Source organism: Artibeus jamaicensis, unplaced genomic scaffold (assembly GCF_021234435.1).
Source record: "Artibeus jamaicensis isolate MK-2021 breed Jamaican fruit bat unplaced genomic scaffold, CSHL_Jam_final scaffold_3151, whole genome shotgun sequence".
Lineage (NCBI taxonomy): Eukaryota > Metazoa > Chordata > Mammalia > Chiroptera > Phyllostomidae > Artibeus > Artibeus jamaicensis.
Window position 1 is genome coordinate 2,018,587 of NW_026522037.1, and position 22,243 is coordinate 2,040,829.

The following is a 22,243-nucleotide window of genomic DNA, read 5'->3' on the forward strand; positions in this document are numbered from 1 at the left end:
CATGGTCCACAAACTTGCCAGTCGCTCTGCTGCAATCATTAGGGAAAAGAAGACGGCTGAGGGGACCTGGAGAGTTTTGAGCCCAAGACAGGTGAGGCTTTCGAACCTCCCTGTGGCCCTGGAGACGGAGCCCCCAGAGCCTCGATGGGGGCGGTGTGGGCGGGGCGCCCCCAGGTGCTGAGGGGGTGAGTCTGCGGGTGTGGTCGGAGGTGCGGCCCGGGTTTCTCTTCTGCATGTGGACGTCCACATTTCCTTCTGTCACGGAGACAACCCTTTCTCCATGGAACTGCCTCCGCACATTAGTCAAAGTAACTTCTGGGCTGTTTCACTGCTCAGTGTCGACCTTTCTGCGCAAACCTGTTTTCATTCCTGCAGGTTTATAGTTGGTATTAGTGTCGTCTGCTGAAGGTCATCCGATTTTGTTCTTTTTCAAAACTGTTTTGGGTATTTAGCCCCTTTACTTTTCTCTATAAATTTTAAAGTAAAACTTTCGATTTCTGAAAATATCCCAGCTGCGACGCTGATCAGGGTGTCACTCCACCTGGAGCTCAGTCTGGGGAGAGTGGACACCTTTGCTGTGTTGCCTCCCAACCCCCGAAGATGGAGGGCCCCCCCCCAGGTCTGTGGCGCCCTGGAGCACTGTTCTGTAGTCTCCAGCAAACGGGTCTGGCGTGTCGTTCATTAGATCTATATCTGTTTCATGTTTTCATTGCGATTTAAGTGGTATTGACTTTTTCACTTTAGTTTCCATTGTTCGTTGCTTGTGTTTAGAAATACAGTTGACTCTTGAGAAGGTCCTTCACACACAGTTACACTGTGTGAACACAGAGAGTGTTTTGTTCTCATGTTCTCCCCCTTTTCAATCTGTCGGCCTTCCGTCTCCTTTTCTTGCATCCCTGCCCCGGCTCGTACTTCCAGAATCACGACGGTCAGAAGGCATCTCTGCTTTGTCCCTCGTCTTCCGGGCAACACCCAGTCTTCCTTCCTGAGTACGGGCTTGTAGGTTCTCACAGGTGCCCATTCCCAGCTTCTGTGAGCTCCCACTTTGCTGAGAGATTCGTCCTTTTCTTTTTTAAATCACTGTTGTGTGTTAAATTTTATCAAATGCTTTTTCTAAACCTAGTAAGAGGATCACATTTTTCCTTGACTCTGTTGATGTGGTGAATTCCCCTGACTGATATTTGCAGAACCAGCCCTTGCATTTACAAGATGAACCTCACTTGATCAGGATAAATTATGACTCTTACAGATCATTGAATTTGGTTTTCTAGTACTTTATTGGGTGTTTCTTACACCCGTGCTGCTGAGGGTCTGAGTCTGCAGTTTTCTCTGGTGCCCTGCCCTGGCTGGGGCCCCACGGGGACACGTGGGACTGCCTTTAGTTCTCCCTCAGGTGTTCGGGGGGACTCACCTGTGCATCGTGGTGCGTCACCTGTGTGTCGAGGGCTTGCTGCTGTTGGAAGGTTTTAATCACATGTTCAGATATTCACTAAGTACAGGACTACTCAGGTTATCCATTTCTTCTTGGGCAGATTTTGGAAGTGTGTTTCTGTTAAGGAATAGGTCAAGTTCATCTTTACTGCTGGATTTATGAGCACAAAGGTGTTCAAAATGTTCTCCACTTTGTTACTGTCACCGGGATTCGGAGAGGTGTTTCTTGATAGTGGCGATCTTGGTAATTTATGGTTTCTCATTTATTCTTGATCTTTCTGGCTTTCGTTTATCTTTTAAAAGAACCAGTTTCATTGATTTTTTTCTATTATTTTTCTTATTTTATTTTCTGCTTTTTTTCTTTACTATTTTCTTGAATTGGCTTGTTTTGGGTTTAATGAACGGTTACAGATTCTTAAGGTAGAAGCTTAGATTCTACTTTAAACATTTAAATGCTATAAATTTCCCTCTAGCACCTTCTGCATCCCATAAATTTTGATATGTTGAATTTTCATTTTCATTAAGTTGAAAGTACTTTTCAATTTTCCATGTGACTTCCTCTTTGACTCGTGGTTATTTTGAAGTGTATTGCTTAATTTCCAAATATTTAGGGATATTCCACAATCTTCAGCTGTTAATGTCCAGTTTGATTCTTTTGGGGTCATAAAACATGTGTTTTGTGATTTCACTTACTTTTAACTACTTCAGGTTTATTTGGGGCTCAAACTATATCTGTGTAGTTAAGTTGCACGTGCCCCTGAAGAGAACACGTAGCCTGCTGTTGATGGGAGATTTCGACGCGAACGCCACGTGGGCCAAGGTGCAGGGCAGCACTGTGTTGCTCGGGCCTGACGTCTCCTTCCCAGTGTTCTCTGTCTCTCTTTTTTTGGGAAAGGAGCCCTAAAGTCCCCAACTAGACAAGTAGATTTTTTCTCGTTTTCCTTTTAATGTATGAGTTTTGCCTCTTGTATATTGAAGTTCTGCTGCACAAAACACTCAGGTCCTTAAGTGTTCTTGGCCAGAAGAGCACTTCATGCTTATACACAACGTCTCTCTAGCGCTGGTTCCGTGCTTTGGTGGGATGTCTAGTTCTCCTCATACTAATGTAACCGCTCCAGATTCAATTAGTGTTTTCATGTATGTTTTCCTTTACATTCTCTTACTTTTAAGCTATTTGTGTCTTCGTATTTAAAGTGGGATTCTTCTCGACAACATACAGCTGGGTCTCACTTTTTGTCCAACCAATAATCTGTCTCCTGTTGGAATGTGTAAACTGTCTGCATTTTGTTATAACTATTGATATGGGATGAAACTCTGTCACATTGCTGATAATTTCCACTTGTTTCCTCCCTTATTTTTTCCTTCTCTATTGTTGTTGCCTGCCCGCTTTGGGATTAATTTGATTTTTTTTTTTATTTAGGTTATTTTTTCCACTTTTGTCTGTTTATCTCTCTTGCATCAAACTTGTTTAGTGAGTGCTCTGGAGATTCAAATATACTTTATTAACTAATTTATCTTAAAATATACCACATGTATGATGTTAGAACCTTATAACAATATACTTCCAATCCATCTTTCTTGTCTTTCATGCTATTGTGGCCAGTTATATTATTCTTACCTACGTTATAAGACCACAAGAAATTGCTACTATTTTTGTGTTAAACAGTTATACTTGAAAGTGAATCAAAAGTATAAAAAGAAAAAAGTATATCATATTTACCTTCATTTTAACCATTTCTGAAAGTCATCATTTATTTGCATAGAGCTAAAGTTTGGCATTTGATTACATGTTGCTTGACCATTTATTTTTCACAGTGCAGGTCTGCTAGTAGCAATGTCTCTCGGATTTTATCTCCCTGAAAATGTCTTTATCTTGCCTTCGTGTTTAAAGGGTGTTTTCACGGGATACAGGATTCCGGGAGAATCGTTTTTTCTATCAGTGCTTTACAGCTGTCATTCTATTTCCTCCTGGCTCACATAGTTCCTGATAGGAAGCCTGCTGCGGTTCTCGCCTTGGTGCCTCGGCCTGCATCACGTCTTTCTTTTGTACCTGCAGCACCCAGACACTCCACACTCCCAGGCGGGCACCTGCTCAGTCTGTAGGGATTCATGAAGAACTTGGGCTGAGTTCCTCTTACTGTGCCGTGCCCATTGTCCCTTTGTCCTGTGCACTGTCACGGGGGGAGCCAGCACGCCTGGCCCACCCCCTACGGAGACCGTTCCCCTCTTAGACTTCAGCCTCCTTGGCTGCCCTGTGTCCTCAGCTCCCTATGGGCCCAAGAAAAGTTATGATTTTATGGTATGTTCGTCTCCTTTTGGTTCTTAGGTAGACGTGATTTTTTTTCCCAACTGCCTATACCCTGGTCCCAGCCAACAGTGTGGCCATTTTTGATCCACAACTTTCGGATGGGTGCTGAGTGGGACAGCAGGATGGTTTTCTCAGTGACATATGGAGGGAGGCACTGAGGGACGTCACAACCGGAGCCGAGAGAGAAGGTGGGGAGAGCATGACTTGGAAGAACAGGTGCGAGGACTTGGATGAACTCAATGTTTTTTCATCATCGCCTGATGAGACGAGCTTTCCAGGACAAGCATACTAGGAGTCACCGTCATTTTTGATAGGACCACACTCTGTCCCCATGTGTCCTGTGTGAGGACACTCTTGTATTTGTTTCTGTACCTTGAGCCAAAGGACCCTTTGGGCTTCTGTGTCTTACTCTTGGAATGATCTCCTAAAGAGCCCGGACTCATTTCGTCCCCTGCAAAAGTGTGATGAAATAGCCCATGGGCTGGTCCCTCATTGGTGGCCACGTCACATCGCTGCCTTTTTCAAACACTTTGGTCCCCGTTGCCGACCACACATGCTACCAACCCCAAAGTGTGGGATCAGCCACCTGCCCCACACCCCGGCGGCCATGCTCATTCACCGTCTTCTCCCCACTCACCGTTTTCCCGGAACACCACGCCTCTGCTCACTTCGCTTCCCCAGGTGAGGGCGCCTTTCTCTCGGCCTTGCCCTCTTTAGGGACTCCCTGCCCTCCAGACCCACCGCAGCTCGCCCCGGCCTGGGGCCTCCTCCACCTTCCTCGGGCAGAGCTGGCTCTTCTGCTCGATGCGTTTGTTGCCCTACGGAGAGGCTTGACCGATTCAGTTACATGCGTCTGTCCCCTAGACGAGGAAGCAAACACAGGGCCCGCAGCCCGAATCCAGCCCTCCACCTTGTTTTATCCTGCCCAGCACCTTGTTTCTGCCCAGCAACAGCGCTGAAACTGCTCCCTAGCTAAGGAGCAGTTACACTGGTACAGTCCTAAACTTACATTCGGCCCTTTGAAGGCCATCGTGAGGCTGATGTGGCCCCCAGTGAAAATGAGTTTGACACCCCTGCCCTGGAATGTGACTTCTCGAAGGCAGGCCATCTGCCAGGGATATAATACCTGCCCAATAAAACAAGGAAATAAAGAGTGGAAGTTTTTAAATGGAGGACCCTATGACAAGTGAACAGAAGTTCAGCCACCAGGTGAATAAACAGCAGCACGTGTGGGAAGCAGGTGGTTTTTTTCACATGAAGGACGATGGGTTAGCAACATCGGCCCCTGTGATGAGGGTGTGGACTTCTGAATGAAACCCTGGGTAAGTGGAGCAGGAATCGGGGAAAGCACTGGGTTGCGGTCCATCCCGGACCCCCAGGCAAGGCCCGCCGTGCAGTGAGATGGTCCCGTCCACTTTCCTGCCTAAGCCCTAAAGAATTCGGTGGCAGAAAATGAGAAATAGCCCAGTTCTCTTTCTTTCTAATGTCACTGTTAGCTTCCAAAAACACTCATCACATTCCCCGTCCTCGACGCTGTAATTGCCGATGAGTCTGAGCAGCCGCTGAGAGTTTCCTTTTCATCTCTCCTCCCCCCCCCCCCCGTGCCTCCCTGCCGCATCTCTGACAACGCCGGCCACAGTGCCCACCGCGCCCCCGCAGAACGTGCAGGCAGAAGCTGTGAACTCCACGGCCATCCGGCTCCTGTGGAGCCCCCCGCCGCAGCAGTTCATCAACGGCATCAACCAGGGGTACAAGGTATGTGGCCCAGCCTCTGGTGGCTGGTGTCTTGGGAGGCCATGGCCTCGTGACGGGGGAGGAGGCTGCCCCCCCACCAGGGTGGGGTCCCCTGGAGTCCCCAGGGTCTCATCACCAGCTGTGCTGGCTCAGAAACTCGGAGTCGTGGTTCTCAAGAGTCTGCCTCCTACACAGCCTCTGTGAGAAAGGCCGTTCACGTGAAAGTGGCCAGCGGGAGAGCTCTCCCACTTGATTGGAATCAGCGTGTGCACGAGCCACTTTGCCCTGGAAGGGGGCCTCTCAGAGGAGACGGGGGCCCTGGGTGCGATTGAGTGACATCCCCACCAAGCGAGGACAGTCGTTCCTCCCCCTCTCCGCGGCAGGGAGCATTCTTGGGCAACACAGGCCCACCTCTGAGACACCGACACATTCCTGCGCCACCTCCCCTTTGTCCTCACTCACCAGAATGCGGAGCCTCCTACCCACACTGGGCACAGGTTCCAGAAACGTTGCCCCTCTTCCCTTTCAGACCCACTCCTCCTGCCAGGGCCGGGAACCCATCTCAGCCGCCGTGAAGTCCCTGGCCCTCTGCCCCGGCTGTGGGTTCAGGGAGGGCTTCAGACACCAGCGTCCGCCCTGCTCTCTGGACACTCGGGAACCGCAGGCTCAGAGGGTGGCTTTTCCCCAGACACCCAGCCCGTTTTTTTTTTTTCCATTTGGATTCAATCTATAAAAACACTCAGTTCCACTAGCGGGCAAATGCGTGGCTAGAAGTGTGCCCACCCTTTCCTTCCCCCCAGAGGCACCTACGGGGCAAGCTTCCTTCAGAGAAACTCACATGGATCAGCCAGGACGGTTCTGCCTCCTCGACTCTCTGTCGAGGCTTATCGATCTATGTGAACGCACTCTGTGCCCCGCAGCATGCCCGCCTCCGGCCCCGGGAACCCTGCCCGTGCTCCGCGGCCGAGCAATGAAAGGCCGCACCCAGAACCTCGAAACGACTTCCTTCGGAATATGCATGTCTGCCATATTTCTTTAAAATTGTAATTAATTTCCTGAAATCCTTTTCAGAAAACTCCTGAGTTGTAAGTTACAGATAATTCAGGTGGTTTCCCTTGAGTCGGGCTCCGTCTGGAGTCGGAGGAGGTGCCCGCCCAGAACACGCTCCGCCCGCGCTCCCCCCTGCGGAGTCCCCGAGTCGCGGACTGGGGTTCCGCGTCCCCGACGGTGAAACACGTCCCTTCTAGAGCTCGCGTGAAACGAAGTGGAGGTGTGAGGAGGGTCTATCACCCTCTGAGTTAAAGCAGGTGTTTTATTTTGAAGTCCATATTTAAAGTGTACACGTGTGTGTTCAATAATCTGAGATATCTTTGAAACTCAGTATTTTTGAGTCAGATGATAAGTGTTGGATTTATGGAGTGTCTTAATTATGACTTTGAAGACATACTAATTGCACAATAAAATTCTGATGCAGATTTCAAGACATGCAATTAAAAGGATCTCTTTGTCCCCATTCTATCCCAGCTCCTAGCGTGGCCCGCCGAAGTCCCCGAGGCTGTCACCGTCGTCGCCATTGCCCCGGACTTCCACGGAGTCCACCACGGGTACATAACCAACTTGAAGAAGTTCACTGCCTACCTCACCTCGGTGCTGTGTTTCACCACGCCGGGGGACGGGCCTCCGAGCACGCCACAGCTCGTCCGGACTCACGAGGACAGTGAGTGCGCCTTTGTCCTGGGTCTCAGCAGCAGCCAGAGTCGGTTGTAGGGGGGTTGGGACCACTGCCAGGTGCAGCACCGGCGAGAGCAGAGCCGGGTCACCAGGGAGCTCCACAGGGAGATGAGGAAGTGGAAAGTCCCCGTCACAGAGGGCAGGGGCTGCCGGTGGCAACAGGTGGGCCACCGGGCCTCAGGGGGGGGCTGAGGGCAGAAAGTCCAGTCCCACTGTGGTCAGCTTCGGTCCTGCCGGACTTCTCTTTGCCCAAATTTCATCTTCCAGGCCCCTCTCCTCCCTCTTCAGCCCCCGTGGCCCCACCCTGCTTCCTGACCCCTACAGGACCTTTCACCTGCGCCCTCCCGCCCTTGACTTTCCTGTCTCCCCCGGGCGGTCCAACCAGCCGCTCTGCGCTCAGGCCAGCAGGCGCTGTCCCGAGGGGGCGAGCCCTGGCGCGCACACTTGTTCCCGAGATCCAAGAGGGCCTGTCACGGGTCTTAATAACTGAAAAAAGAAAAATCATAGAATGGCAATGTACTGAATGTTCTGAAGTGATTAAAACTGCTTGAAGAAAACTAGTCATGATCTCGTGCTAAGTGGAAAATGAAGTAGCACACAGAACTGTGTAGGGTTTGCGTGTTTTAAAACACACGTGTATGAAATGGCGTGAGCTGGGACGAGACCTCGAAGGAAACACGTCTATGTGGCATGATGACAGGTAGATTTTACAGTTTACTTCGTATTTTACACATAATTCTCATTTCTACAACTATGTACTCTATAGTGAGAACTGAAACCACTGTAAGGTTTTAAGGTCACACGGTGCCCTCCGGCGTCCTGCTCCCTCAGCCCCCAGCTCTGCTGTCTTCTCAGCTGGGGGCAAAGGTCAAGGCCATCCAGTGAGCTTCCTCCTGTCCTCTTCCTGGTTCCTGTCTCCTTCCTGGTTCCTGTCTCCTCCCCCCCTCACGGGGTGGAGTCTGGCCTTCCAGCCCCAGATGTGCTGAGGGCTCCCTGACCTGACCTCCCTGACCTGACCGTGCCGCCCCCTGGCCACCCGGCAAGCCCTGATTCCCCCAGCGTCAGCGATCGCCCTGCCCCAGCCTCTCCCGCTGCCCACACCCCCAGCAGCCTGTCTGTCCCTGCACCGCTGCCTGCCATCCACTCAGTCCCTGTCACGGGGAGAACAGACAGGGACTTCTCGTCCCTGTGAGACCACTGACCTTCCTCCATAAAAAGATAAACCCAGTGGCCCCACTGCCATTGTTCATCGAAGTCCTGCCCACTCAGCGCCCTCTGTCTCTGCCGTGTGATTGTGGTCACGCTGGGGCACTTACACAGATACTGACAGATGCTCGGCAGCTGGGCAAACCAGCCCTGAGACCCACGCCCCCCACCCAGGGTCCCCGGGGTGGTCTCGCTGTACTGGGGGGCCTGGGGGTCTGCATGTCTGCCACCACCACCAAGTCACAGTCCATTGACATGAAATGAGGACACGTCTCTCCCAGCCACGCCTGTCTCCCTTCCTGAGTCCCCCTGTGAGCCATGTTCCTTTTCCCACCTTGCTCTGGGCCTCCTCGGGGAGTAGTCAGTGCCTCTCTTTTGCTGTTAAGTGTGATGTTTCCTAGTAACTATTCTTGATCAGATAGGGACAGTTCTCTATTACCAACTTGCTGAGAGCTTTTATCAGGAATAAATACTGATTTTTCCTGTTGCTTTTACTGCATCTATTGCCATGATCACAGGGTTTTCCTTTTTAGCTCATTGACTGATGTGGTCAATCATTTTTCAAATGTTGAATCAACCTTGCATATTCAGAATAAAACCCACTAGGTCACACTATAGAATTGTTTATTACGTTTCTGGGTTCAGCTTGCCGATTCTGTTTGGAGACTGTTTTGCATCCAAGCCAGTGAGAACTGATGGTCTACACTTTTACATTCCCAGACTGACTTTGTCTGGTTTGGGCATAAAGGCAGCACTGGCCTCATAAAACGAGTTTGGAAGTGTTCCGTCCTCCTCCACTTCCTGAAACAGATTGCTTGTTGATTCGTCTTCAAAGGTTTGGTGCTGTTTTCTGGTGAATCCTCTGAGCCTGGAAGGTGGGACGCTGTTTAATTATAAACTTAATTTCTCTAATGGTTATAATACTGTCCAGTTGTCTCTTCCACCTTGGTTGAGTTCTGGTAGTTTGTGGTTTTCAAGAAATCCCCTAAATTGTTGAACTTGTGAGTATCACGTCATTGGCAGCACTTATTTCTTCTTGTCTTCCGAATGGCTGAAGGAGATGTGGTCCTATCTCATCCCTGTTTTGGGGTGTCTGTTTCTTCTGGGGATTTTTGTTTGTCTGTTTGTTTGTTTTTATTTTGTCATTCTTCCTAGAGATTTGTCAATTTTATTGATTTTTTTCCAGAAAAAAACAGATTCTTGTTTCATTGATTTTTCTCTGTTGTTTTCCCATTTTCAATTTTATTCCTTTGTGCTCTTATTATTTTCTTCCTTCTGCTTGCTTTAGGTTTATTTTTATTTTCTTTAACTTCTTAAAGCCATAAGCACTCAGATTATGTGCTTGAAGCTCTCTTTATCTCTAACACAAGCACTGAGGGCTATGAATGTTCCTTTCCACGCTGCTTTAGCTGCATCCCACACATTTTGATATATGTGTTTCATTTTCATTCTATTCTATGTGTTTCTGCTTCTGTGCCCTCCCTCTCTGACCCATGGATCGTTTAGAAGTGTGCTCTTCAACTCCCACTTGTTGGAGATTTTCCTGTCATCTCTCTGCTATGGAGGAGGTACTGGCAGAGTGAGTGGGTATGTGAAGCCAGGAATTCTAGATGGGTGAGCAGCCGCAGGCTTCGCACAGGTGCAGGTATGGGCCAGCCCTACCTCTGGCCCAGGCTCCCTGCTCTGGCTTCCCAAGTTCCTGTGTCCCTACACAAGCCCGACACACAGTTGCACAGTGTGTCTAGGGAGCTGGGTGAAAGCAGCTGCTTTTTCGACCCCCCAGCCTGGTCATTCTAACTGAGCGGTGCAGAGAGAAGATGGAGCAGGGAGTGCGTGACTCTCCAGCTGCTGTATCCTCCGCTCTCTGCACAGCCAGGTGAAGCCGTCTCTGTGACCACAGCCAGGACACTTCTCATACCTGCTGCCCCTCTGCGACCTCTCTGACAATCCTCACAGGCCCTGGCTCTGGCTCACCACTGCCCTTGGTTGTGGGAACTCCCCACACAGGGCTGACCGTGGACAAGCGGGCTGCTGTGCTCACAGGCACCTCTGTCTTTCCTTGCTAGAGCCGGGAGCCGTGGGGCACCTGAGCTTCACAGAGATTCTGGACACGTCCCTCAAGGTCAGCTGGCAGGAGCCCCTGGAGAAGAATGGCGTCATCACAGGTAAGCAGTGCTCCAAATGGGAAGACTCAGACAGAGAGCACATGTGTCTGCGGTGTGCGGCAGAGGGCGGGGCCCCATCCCCGGTCCCCAACCCCAGGCCCCAGCCCTCAGAGGCCCACTCCTTCAGGTGCACTTTCCTGCCCGGGCTCCAGACTCAGAGTTCAGAGACTTAGTCCCCTTCTACACCGTCTCTCTGAGCAACGAGTCCATCCTTTTATGGTGAGTTATCTCCAGGGTGTGTTGCCCTAGATTCTCACAGCGACACAGCCGACACTGATGTGACCGTTGCACAGGTGATGAGCCTGACCTCGCCCCTCACTCCACTCTGCAAATGCACACGAGTGCCTGTGTGGGCACCCCTGTCCCACAGCCCCAGAACCAACAGGCAGCCAGGGCAGGACGGAGTCCCAGGGAGAATCTGGGGTAGGACAGGCGGCAGGTGCGCCTCCGAGGTGTGCAGGACTCAGGGCTTCTCTGTCTTTGCAAACAGCTCACCTTTTGCAGGGTCTTAATGGCCTTATATTATAGAAGAGCTTTCTGGAAAGACTGTCGGGTCTGAGCTCATTTAAATCGCAGGTGGGAAAGAAGCGCTCCAGGTTCTAGGGGCACAGGCAGTGGCCTCAGGACAAGGTGGGGGACCCGTGCTCCACTCTCCCTGTCAGTGGGGGCCCCAGATCACCTCAGAGCCCACACCTCTTCACCCTGGGCATGCAATGCACTCGTGGGCTGCCGGGGTGTTCACTGAGGCCACCAGACAGTGTGGCTGGCCTAGAGTGGCTCGGCCACCACTCAGCCCCCTTCCCCATTCAGGAAGCATCACTTGTCAAGCTGGCCACTCACTTTTCCTGTAGCCTGGTCACCGGTCTACTGGACACATGTCCTGTGGCAGGCACCCTCTGGTGAGGACGGGGCACCTCCTGGTGGTGCAGGTTCTCCCCAGCCATCCCTGCAGCTGCGTCCTGAGGGTTCAGGAGGCCCCAGCTCCTAGCCCAGCCCTTTCCGTCCACTGGCAAGTGTCCAGGCCTGAGCTGCGCTGTCCACTTGTGGCTATGTCATCCAAGCGTTCACAGAAGCCGTAGCCCCTCCTACAGTGGAGCTCTGAGAATCCACCACTGGCCAGAGGGCTCGGGGCCCCTCCTCCCCCACTGAGTCCCAAAGAGCGGTCACCACCCTGGGCCCCTCCGACCGACAGGCCCCTCCCACCGGCCAGCCCCTGAGCACTTGGGATCTTGTTTAACTTTTGAACAGCCAAAGGAGGGGGATCTTGTGACCGCCATTTGAGACCAAGGACAGTAATGCCCTGGGCCCATGGGGCTGGCAAGTGGCGGAGCCAGCACGGGGTCCATGTGACCAGGTGCTGGAGCTGGGGGCCCGTGCTTCCACCCTACACAGACGTTCCTCTCCACCTGCGTTCACAGCTCTCCTGGGTCTCACCAAGTTTCCCAGCATGCCCCAGGCTGAAGAACCACCTAAAACTTTTCTATCAAATTGGCACTTAGGCGCAAACAACTTAATAAGCATTGATATGCCAACCCCTGGATAGCCATTAGAGTAAGGAGTACACATTGATTGAAAGAAGTATTTGTGTTTCCTTCTAAAGGAAGCGGCCAAGTACCCCTGGTGTCCTGTGTGCAACGCGCACTGTGGGCCCTGCCAGCCTCCCGCCCCCTTCGCCTCCTGCTCCACATTGGTTTTCATCCACTGCCTGCCTCCTTATCACAGCCATCCCCAAGGCACGGCATCTCCCAGCCGTGTCCAAGGCATGTGGCACTCCATCCTAAAATTGTGAGCTACTCCAGGGAGTGTCCCAGACACAAGCAGGAGGTGTCCCATGTCCCCATTTCCCTTTGCTGTTCCTGGGAGCTCCCTGCAGTGTACTGGACACCCCAACGTGCAGCCTGGGGACTGTGTCCTACACTGAACTCCTCTCTGCCACCCTGCTGCTCACCCCCTCACAGTGCGCTCTGGCCACTCGAGCCCAGCCAGAACCCTCAGAGAACCGAGTACTCAGATCGGGTCGCAGGGAGGGCACCTGTGATCGGTGTCACCTCCAGCCAGCACTTTTAAGTAGACTTAGGGATCTGGAACTGCCCCGAAGAAGCTGATGTTTTGACACACCCACTTTAAAAAAATGTCACAACCCCAGCAGTGGGGAAAAAAATCACTATTGGACCTGGACGTCAAACCCCAATCTGTCTGCCATAAGTCCTGCCGTCTGCTGAGTGCAGGGTCTCAGTGCCGAGCAGGTGACTTGGGAGGCCGCCGGGAGCCTGGGGTGGGAGGAACGGAGCAGAGCAGGCCGGGGACGGCGCCTGCAGACCTCGGGATGGCTCGGCTCCGGCCACGCCAGGTGGCAGGAACAGACAGACAAGCCCACACAGCGGACTCCGCAGGGCCTGCGTTTGGGAGGAGGGGCGTCCCGGCTCCGAGCCACGGGGACAAGCCTTGCGGCCCGGTGCGAGCTGCTCGCTCCGGGGATTCAGAGGCGATGCCTGGCAGGAGGCAGGGCCCCCTCTGCCTGCTGGGCTCTCGTGGCATTCAGTCTCCTGGTTCCGAATCGGGCGGGACCCTGGCGGACAGCTCCCACACGAGGGCTTCCCTGAGTGCAGGTGCACAGTGTGAGCTCCACCTGGCCCTGGTGAGCACGAGGGCTCACATGAACGTTTTAAGGATGGGGTCCCTCGCACCACCCCCCCAGGCACCGCTGCCCTCGGTGCCACTCTCCTTGGCACCACACACTCTGCCCCAACCACAGTGCACACCCCGAACCCTCTCCGCTGTCTGTGGCCTGCCGGCAGGACCGCGAAGGCCTATTCCCGCTGAAGGCGGGCTGTTCACCGTGGCAGCGGACCTGCCCCCAGCGGCCACTGCCAGGTGCATCGACGCGGCTCCAGCGGCCGGCCCTCCAGAGGCTCCTGGGAATGCCGTGGCTGTCTGCCGTCAAAGGCAGGGGGCAGGCGCTGGCCTTCAGTGCAGTCCTCTGTGCGCGGGGCCACTTCACGTTCCGGACGCCTGCAGGGAGCCGCACGGCGTCATGGGGGCGAGCGTCGCCTGGGCCTGGTTTTCTCTCGGGGCCCAGAGAGGGGGCCGAGCAGGACAGCCCCACCCCAGCAGAGCCCATCTCGCCCACACTGTGAGTCAGCGTCTTCAAACACTCTGATTTATGAGGGCCTGGATGCACACGGACAGTTTGTGATTGGATGCACTGCTCTCTCGCAGAGAATTTACTTCGGATCAACAGAAAATTATTTCTGAAGCTCCCCGGGTCGTTAGTCTCAGTTAGGCGGCCATTGGGAGTAGGCAGGGCACCAGTGGAAGGCACTGCCTCCTGGGTCTCTCCTCTCTCCTCGTCTCCCCACCCCCACCCACAGGCAGGAGCCACATGAAACATTGCAGCCAAGAACAACCCACAAGGTCCCCAAAGCTGTGTGCAAACCAGAGGGCCTTGAACCTGCCGCCCGCCACGGCCCTGTCTGTGGGCGTGCAAGAGCCCCACCTGCCCTCTGTCTGCGCCCGGCAGGCCTCTCCCACGTGCCAGTGTTCTCACGGGCCCTGCGGGAGCTGGTGGACTTTTCCGCTGCCCATTCAGCTTGGTTTGTGTTCGTAAGAACTGTAGCAGCCACAGGTCTGTTTCCATGTGATAAAGCCTCTCTCTACAGTCGGCCAGAGATGCTGGAATGGCCGCACAAGATGCTGTCATTCAGAAAATTTCGATGGAGAACCACTTTCAAACAAACAAAATTGTCTGACAAGGTTGTCGCACCAACAAAGGCTTCTCTCCCCGTGCATGCTGAAGAGACCCCAGTACCAAACTATTTCAGTTTCCCAGGGGTAACCCACCAAGGTCCAGGGCAGCTTTCCCGGTTGCTTGCATACATCCAGACCCCGGAGAGTGGGAGGCCAGGGGAGGCGGGTGAACCCTGCCCATCACGGCACACTCTCCAGCTCCCCAGGCCGGCTCCTCTCCCTTGTAAACGGGGCGGCGGCGGCTCCGCTCTGGAGGGCTGTCCTGGGGAGAGAAGGAGTGGATGTATGTGAAGGGCCTGGCCCCCCGGGACACCATCAGCACTCTGTGCATGCCATGATTAACACGGTTGCTTGGCAGGTTTGTCTCCTTTTTTAATTATGCAATTAATTCCCAAGTTCTGGATTAACCAGAAGAGAAGAGCTGACTGATTTGGGTGCATCCCTGACTTTAATGCTGGGAGAAGGAGGGACTCTGGTCAGAGTGGCGGCAAGCAAGGAGGGCGAGACTATAATGTGGTCTGGAGTCCGGTGGGAGCGGAGAAGGACAGTGGTGAGAGGTCACCTGGGAGACACGGCCAGGCAGGCAGGCTGGGTCCTGCAGCCAGAGCTTTAGCAGTTCTGGGGGGAAAGGGGGCCTGGGCAGGGGCCACGGTGACAAGGCTGGGACAGGTTATCTGGGGTGGAGGCCTGGGCAGGGGCCCAGAAGCTGGGAGCAGCCTTCTTCAGACAGCCAGCAGCCACTGGAATTTGGGGAGCTCCGATGTGTACTGGGGCACCCAGTGATGAGGGCCGCCCTCTCCCTGCCTTGCCCCTGGTGCCTCCAGCGTGGGAGCCCCGTGACTGAGCACAGAAGCCGTTGGGGCCTGAGGCACTGAGAAGCGGCAGGCAGGCAGTGGCTTCTGACGTTAACTTTTTTTAATATCAAAGTCCCGAGACTGTGCCCTCTCCATCCTCGTTTACTCAAAGTCAAGTTCCTGACTATTTATCGCTTCCATCAGAACGAGCAGGAGCGTTAAGACGCCTCCTAAGGCGCCGGTGTCCACGAGTCTATTGACTGGAAAGAAGGGAGAAAAAGAGTTTTTAGCGGTTTCCCTCTGCCTTGGGGCCAGGAGTGCTTTCCGCCACTGGCCCCTCCCCACAGGACAGGGTCCTCTGGCCACATCAGCGCCTGAGGGTGGGGGGCTGGCGCAGGAGCCGCCGGGGCCTTTCTTCTCTGAGCCCCAATCCCCAGGGACCCGAGGTTGAATGAACTGTGATTCCGAGGCCCTGCCAGACTGAACAGGGGAAAGGGAAACTCAGATTGGACGAGGAAAACAGGCTCGAAAAGGGGGGTCAGAGCTGGAAGGACGCTCGGGCCTCGGGCACGGGGCCACTTTGGAAGCCAACACCCCGTGCGGTGAAGGCGTCAATTCGTCACTCCTGGGGGAGCGAGGGGCAGCGGGTCCACAAATCAGGTGCAGCCAGGAGCCAGCTGCTGATTTAGGGCCCCGTGTAATGAAAATATGAGCTTATAAAAATGGAAATACTGCCGGAGCACATCCATCATTTGACGAGAGGAGGTTAAATCGCGCGCTGCAGGCTGGCAGTTAGTTATCGACCTCAGTCCCTGTGCCAGGTACAGAGGTGGCCAATGTGTCAGGCCAGCCCTGTCCCCTGTAGGTCACATGTCACGGGAGATAGGTGGCCCGGGCTAAGAAGTGGGGCGATGGAGGTTTCCCAGGGGGTGGGCAGGGCAGAGGCCTGACCCCAAGGGCAGCAGCTTCTCATGGGACCTCCGCAGCTCCGAGGCAGGGCCGCAGCCTCTAGCCCCTGCCCTTGGCGTCAGGAGACCCCCAGCTCACTGTGTGCATCCCCCTAGGCTATCGGGTCTCCTGGGAGGTGTACGGCAGGAATGACTCTCGGCTCGAGGACACTCTCAACAGCACGACGCACGAGTACAAAATCCGAGGGCTGTCTTCTCTCACCACCTACACCATTGACGTGGCCGCCCTCACTGCGGCAGGTGCCGGCGTGGCAAGCTCATCCACCATTTCCTCTGGCGTGCCCCCAGGTCAGTGAGAACAGGCAGCTACGCCCCCCCACACTCAGAGCTCTGACCTCCGAGGGGACCTGCCTTCAAGGGGGGGTGTCGGCATCCTGTGGGGATGGTGGGGTAGGTGAGTGATGACGAGCAGTCTGCTGGTGTCGTCTGATCAGGGCCTGACCTCTCTCAGAGGGGTGAGGGCGGGGCCTGACCTCTCTTGGTAGGGATGAGGGTGACGGGCACGGACTGGTGGTGCTGGGGGGGGGGTGACGGGAAGTCTTCGGGGGGGAGCAGGGGGCTGGCACCAGGGCCACCTCCTGGGACACTGCACAGAAGGCAAATGCAGAGAGACAGGAAATGCTGAGATGAGAATTAAGAGCAGAGTTTGTGAAAGAAATGTCCAAACCTATAGAAATTTTCATGAGAATTGGAGTTTGTCTGAGCCGCAGTGACGACAACTGCCAGGGAGAAGGCTGCACGTGCTGTGGAGAACAGCGGCATCGCGTTCCTCTGATGCTTTGGGGGTTAGGCAGGGGCCGGAAGGAAGGTGCCCGCTCACGGCCTCGGGGTGCGCGGGCCTGCAGATGGCTCAGCAGTGTCTCGCGGGGGTGCCCACTAGAACCACAGAACTGGGGGGTGCGCTCCACATGCTCACTCTAAAGAAGGTGCAGGCGGGGCGATGCCCACAGCCTGCTGTGGGGGCTGTGACCGCATCACCCCAACAGGTTGTTTGCCATAGAGCCCCTTTTCTCATGCAGCGAGAAGTGTGAAACTCGATTCATTCAACGGAACAGCGAGAACTGGGGGTGAGAGAAGAAAAAGCACGGGGAAGGGGGAGGAAAAGAGGCGCGGAGAGGGGGGCGTCTAGAGCATGAGGGGCCGTCGGCCGGGCCGGCCGCCGATGCACGTGATTGCTCGGTGCTGTGGGTGTGGGTGGCAGCCGCTGCCCCGTGCCTCTGAAACGCACGTCCCCTGAGGTGGCAGCGCGCTCCTCTCCGTTTGGCAGACTGCCACTCAGCTTTCTGCCCCCGCGTCAAAGCTTCCTTTGAAGACACCAGTGCTCCTCCGAGAAGCCCGCTGTCAGAAAGCAAGACGGGCTCTCAGGTCCATCTGTGGCCACGTGGGCCGCAGGTCTCACGCCACCTGAAAGGTGTCACCGTGACTCATTCTGGCCTCCCTCAGTGGGGCTGAGAGGGCCCTTCGACGCCAGCACCCACCCCATGTGGTAGAACCCCACCCAGCACCGTGCCCACAGCTGACGACTGTCCCGGGAGGGTGGTGTGGGTGACTGAAGGGAAGACAGGACAAATGAGGCACAGGCAGTAACGGCCCCCAGAGGCCGTGTGTCCGCCCCCACCCCCCTCCACACAGGCACGGCCCTGGGCGCGAGCTCGGCAGGCCCCGGTCCTGGGTGGTGGGGGCGGGCGGAAAGGGCTGGTTGCCTCTCCTCTGGGTACTACGCCCCTCTCAAAACTTTCTAGAAGCCATTGACCTGCTCTGCCAGCAGGGGAGCCTTGAGCCCCACAGTGTCCCAAAGTAAGTCTCCTGTCCACCAACATCACCATCGTCCCCTGCTAAGGCAGCAGTTCCAGCCCCGTCATGCGCCAGTCACTGGGGCTTCTTCAGAAAGCGATGACTGCTCCCCTCACCCTCCCACCTGGCCAGTTTCTCCTCCAGGGCCCAGAGAATCCGCCTGTGGAGCAAGGTCTTGGGTGCGGCCCAGGGTGCTGGGCGGGACCCCATGCTGAGAGAGCCTGGTACCTTTTAAAAGGCGTCAACAAAACAAATACATTATTTTAAGAAAGAAGTCTCTGGCTTGCAGAAAGACCCATTTTATTCTACACAAGCAGCCAGTCCCCAAGGATCACATTCACAGTGCCCTCAGCACTTCAGCAGGCAGCGGCGATGGGGTGGCCTGAGGCTCGGTTGGTCAGGAGGAGCTCACCTACAACTCCTGAGGCCAGCCCACCACCCACCACCCACGAGTGTGGACGCAGGTCTCCCGGGGCGTCCCGGACACTGTCCGGCAGGTGGGGGAACCTGCACTGCCCGGGACTGCGGGGCCCTAGCTGGGCTGTGGCCTGGGACCACCCCGGTGGACGCAGCATTTGGGTCGGGTCCCCTGAAGCTGGAGGCGGACGCCAAGACCCCCTGGGAGGCCCAGCATTAACCAGGAGGAGAGTCTGGGTGCTGCACTTTGGGGGTTGCGCCCCATTCGCTGCGCTTGCAGTCCACACTGTCAGTGGCTGGAGGACCAGGTTAAGAATGGGGGGGGGCACTCAGAAGTATAAAAAAACAGGAGTCATTTGTCCTTTGATATAACCATTTTCTGCTTCACGTTTATGAAACCAGATATGAAAAGGCTCCTTGAGGTCCCAGAGCCGCTGCCTATGAGGGCCCCCAAACTGACAGGTTCCGGTTCCACCAGGCTGGTTTTAAACGCCCAGGGCAACAGCGAGTCCGGAGGCCAGTCCTCAGAGACCACATGGCCCGCAGGCCCTTCTCTGCCCGCGCAGCATCTCTTTGCTCCTTACTGCTCCCGCCCTCAGAAAGGCTGGTGCTGCACACCCTCTGTCATTCAGAACTCACAGCCTGTCGATTCCCAGAGAGCTGGGCTCTGGGGGGAGGAGCCTACCAAAGGAACCTCAGGTGCAGGAGTCCTTCGGAACACACCCTCCCCTTATTTAGTTGCCACAGCAACCGCACACGGCAGAGTGGGAAGAGTTCTGCACTTTTACCTGATCGGTTGTCTTGGAAACCAGGCCCAGGAAGCCTAAGGCTGGGCACCTGCCCACCTGCCTGTGTCACACTGCCTGGGGACTCTGCGTGTGCGCGCCTCCACCCCCTTCCCCAGCTCCCTTCCCCAGGCGCCACCCACCGGCCATTCTGCAGGGAGGGCGGGCACCCTGTCCTTGTGTTGTGTGAGGGGCTGGCCATTCACCAGCTCTCCATCCAACAAGTGTCCTTTCAGCAGGAGCCAACACTGCCACTCTGTGCAGGGACAGTCCCCACTTTCCCAGTGTGTCATCTGGGAGGCCACACTAAGGTCTCCTGATGCTATTTCCCATGGCTCAGGGCACAGTAGGCGGCCCTATTGAAGCACGAGTCGCTCTGACCATGGTCCGGGAAAGCTCTGCTTCTCACCTTTGCGGTTTCTGAAAGTGTTTACTTGCTAACACGTTTGATATGTTTCCTAAACTAGGAATTTAACTCTCTCCCTTTCTTCTCTCGTTTCCCCCTAGAACTTCCTGGTGCCCCATCGAACCTGGTCATTTCCAACATCAGCCCCCGCTCAGCCACCCTGCAGTTCCGGCCAGGCTACGACGGGAAGACGTCCATCTCCAGATGGGTCGTAGAGGGGCAGGTATGGGCCTCGAGGAATGGGGGAGCCGGGGCTCCCAGGCAGTGGGGCACGGGCAGCTGGGTTCGGTTGGCGCCTTCGCAGTGGTCAGTTCAGCAGCAGGACGGAGCTGACGCAGGGGGCGTGGCCTGACGCGGGGGCGTGGTCTGATGCAGGGGGCGTGGTGGGGTGGCCCGTGACTGGAGGGGGATCAGAGACCCAGCCCGTGGGGATGCTGGGGTGGGATGCAGACAGAAACGGAGAACTGAGAGGTCAGACTGAGGTCTCATGGGCGACAGGAGGGTGGGGATAAGGCCTGCACTTCACGCCGTGGCTGCAAAGGGGAACCCCGAGTTGGAGAGCGCAGCTGACCGGTCTCCAACGCCGCGTCACCGTGAGCTGCCAAGTACGCCCGGCACTGAGGGCTGGCGGGAGTGTCTATCGCTTCTGCTGGTCACTGCTTCAGACCTGCCCAGGGGACAGAGAGGGACAATACACACTCTCTGAAGCACCACAAGTTCACACTGGTAATTCCAATTCCAATTTAAGATGGTTTTACTTCGAGTTCATATTTTAAATACCTTTTCCCGTGCACTAAAATTGTGCTTTGTAGAAATATTAACATAATTACCCATTATCTGTTTCCTACCATTGTGTGAGAGGCTCAGTGTTGTAATTCCAGCGGAGCCACGAACAATGAGGCCACTGAATGCGAGTTAAGCCTTTGTCCCCAGACTGCACTACACCGCGGACATGCGGCGGAAACCCCTTTCTCTGTGTGGTTCAGTCGCGGCTTCACACAAAACTGGGTTCTTTCATTTCAGGGGCTTGGTTTGGTTTTTTTTTCTTTAGCTTCCATCTTTAGTGAATGTTCTCTTTAAAAATGATTTCACTTTTTAACAAATTGTTAGAACACTTTTTATTTCATTTCCTTCCAAGCCTACCACTCACTCATGTGATCTCAAGGTAAAAGTGTTAAAAGGGTGCATGCAGAGGCGTCCTCCCTGCTCCCTGGCCCCATCTTCCAAGCCCCCTTCGGGTGTCGGGTTCACCCTTTCGGTGCACGTGCACACCGACAGGCACACACATGCACACGAGCACTCGTGCACACATGTGCCCGGCGCACGCCGCCATGTCCTGTCCTCCAGGAAGCCCCACAGAGCTCTCCCCGGCGTGTCCCCCAGTCCAGGCTCAGGGCCCCACCACTCCCAAATCCAGTGCAGTGGGGCCCTGAGCCTGCAACCCATGCAGGGGACGCCTGCTGGAGCACCCCACGCCCGAGGCCCCTTGAGTGGACGCCAGACTTCCTGTGCTGCAGCCAGACCCCGAGTTCCCTCTCACCAGGGAGGCTCTCACGAGGAAGGGGGCGGGCTCCTGCTCTGTGCCGCCCTGGGCAGGCGTTCCGAGAGGGTGGGTCTCAGGCTTGCAGTCCAGCAAGCAGTGGCCACAGGAGAGCAGGGAGGTGGCGTCACTGCGACTTGCTCAGGATGCTGGCAGAATGCTGAGGAGGGGACAGAGCGCCCAGAGGGCTGCGAGGACCCTCAAACATCTCCAGGCACCACCACGAGGCTCGCCGCCCCCGCGGGAGCTCTCCCTGGCAGGTCAGGATGTACTTTCTTACCCTGTGAGCTGCTTCCCAGTCACATTTGCACGTTGCAAAAAATTTCCTTTCAATTCTGGCCACTTTAAAGTGTGCCGGCAAGTCTGTGGCAGTCAGAGTGCTCATGGTGAGTTATGGAAAAAAAGGTCCCATCACTGGTGAGCCCGTGGACGGGCCTGCAATGAGCTGATGGGGCTTCAAATTTTTTAAAGCAGCTTTTATAGGGGTTTCTGATTCAGTAATGCTTTGCATAATTAGTGACCTTTAACCACAGAGTGAGCAGAACTCTCCCGTGCTTGCCCGGAGCTCCATAAAGGCAGATGCGAAGGCACATCTCCGCCTGCCGCCCTGCCACCCTGCCGCCGGCCCCGCATGCACAGCTGTTGGCTCTGCTCTAGTGGCCGGCACCGCACCTGGGCCTCTCAGCAGCTCCCTGCAGGGCTCTGGGATGCGGATGCTGGTGCTAACACCTCAGGGGCAGACAAAACTGTTTGCATTCCGAAAATGCAAGGGAGAGAAAGCCCACTTACTGCTCATTTGTGTGTGCTAGTAGCCATTTGCTTAAAAGGCGCTGTTCCAGGGGGTATTATGGGCTCATAAAACCCAGCTCAGGACTGCTGACTGCAGCCTCGGGCAACGAAGGAGCAGTGGGGATGGAGCGCCCAGTGCCTGGGCACCGCGGGCAAGGCATTTACAGAGGCCCCGGGGGCCTGGTGGTGTCCACGCAATGTCACCGGTTGTCATTCCCGGGAGGAGGCAGGCAGTACACTGACTTTGTCCACCTCCCAAGGGTGCTGACGGGTGGGCAGCTGGGCTTTGTTTCACGTCTGTGTGCTCAAGGGCTCACCTGTGAGCCAAGTCCTGGGTGGCAGGCGCTCTGCTCCCCCATCGTGTCCTGGAGCCAAGGCCTCTCCCAGCAAAGCCCCCTGGCCCTGAGCTCCAGGAAGGTGCTGTCTTG

The 22,243-nt window shown here is 55.2% G+C and overlaps 1 protein-coding gene across 1 annotated transcript in view; it reads left to right on the forward strand.

Moving 5' to 3' along the window:
* The window catches only part of SDK1 (sidekick cell adhesion molecule 1), a 577,655-nt gene that overhangs the window by 488,916 nt on the left and 66,496 nt on the right, over positions 1-22,243 (forward strand). Inside the window, exons 18-22 of the mRNA XM_053656995.1 lie at positions 5,379-5,494; positions 6,998-7,190; positions 10,477-10,575; positions 16,181-16,372; positions 19,588-19,709. Coding sequence (XP_053512970.1) covers positions 5,379-5,494; positions 6,998-7,190; positions 10,477-10,575; positions 16,181-16,372; positions 19,588-19,709 — 722 coding nt within the window. The remainder of the gene's footprint in view (positions 1-5,378; positions 5,495-6,997; positions 7,191-10,476; positions 10,576-16,180; positions 16,373-19,587; positions 19,710-22,243) is intronic.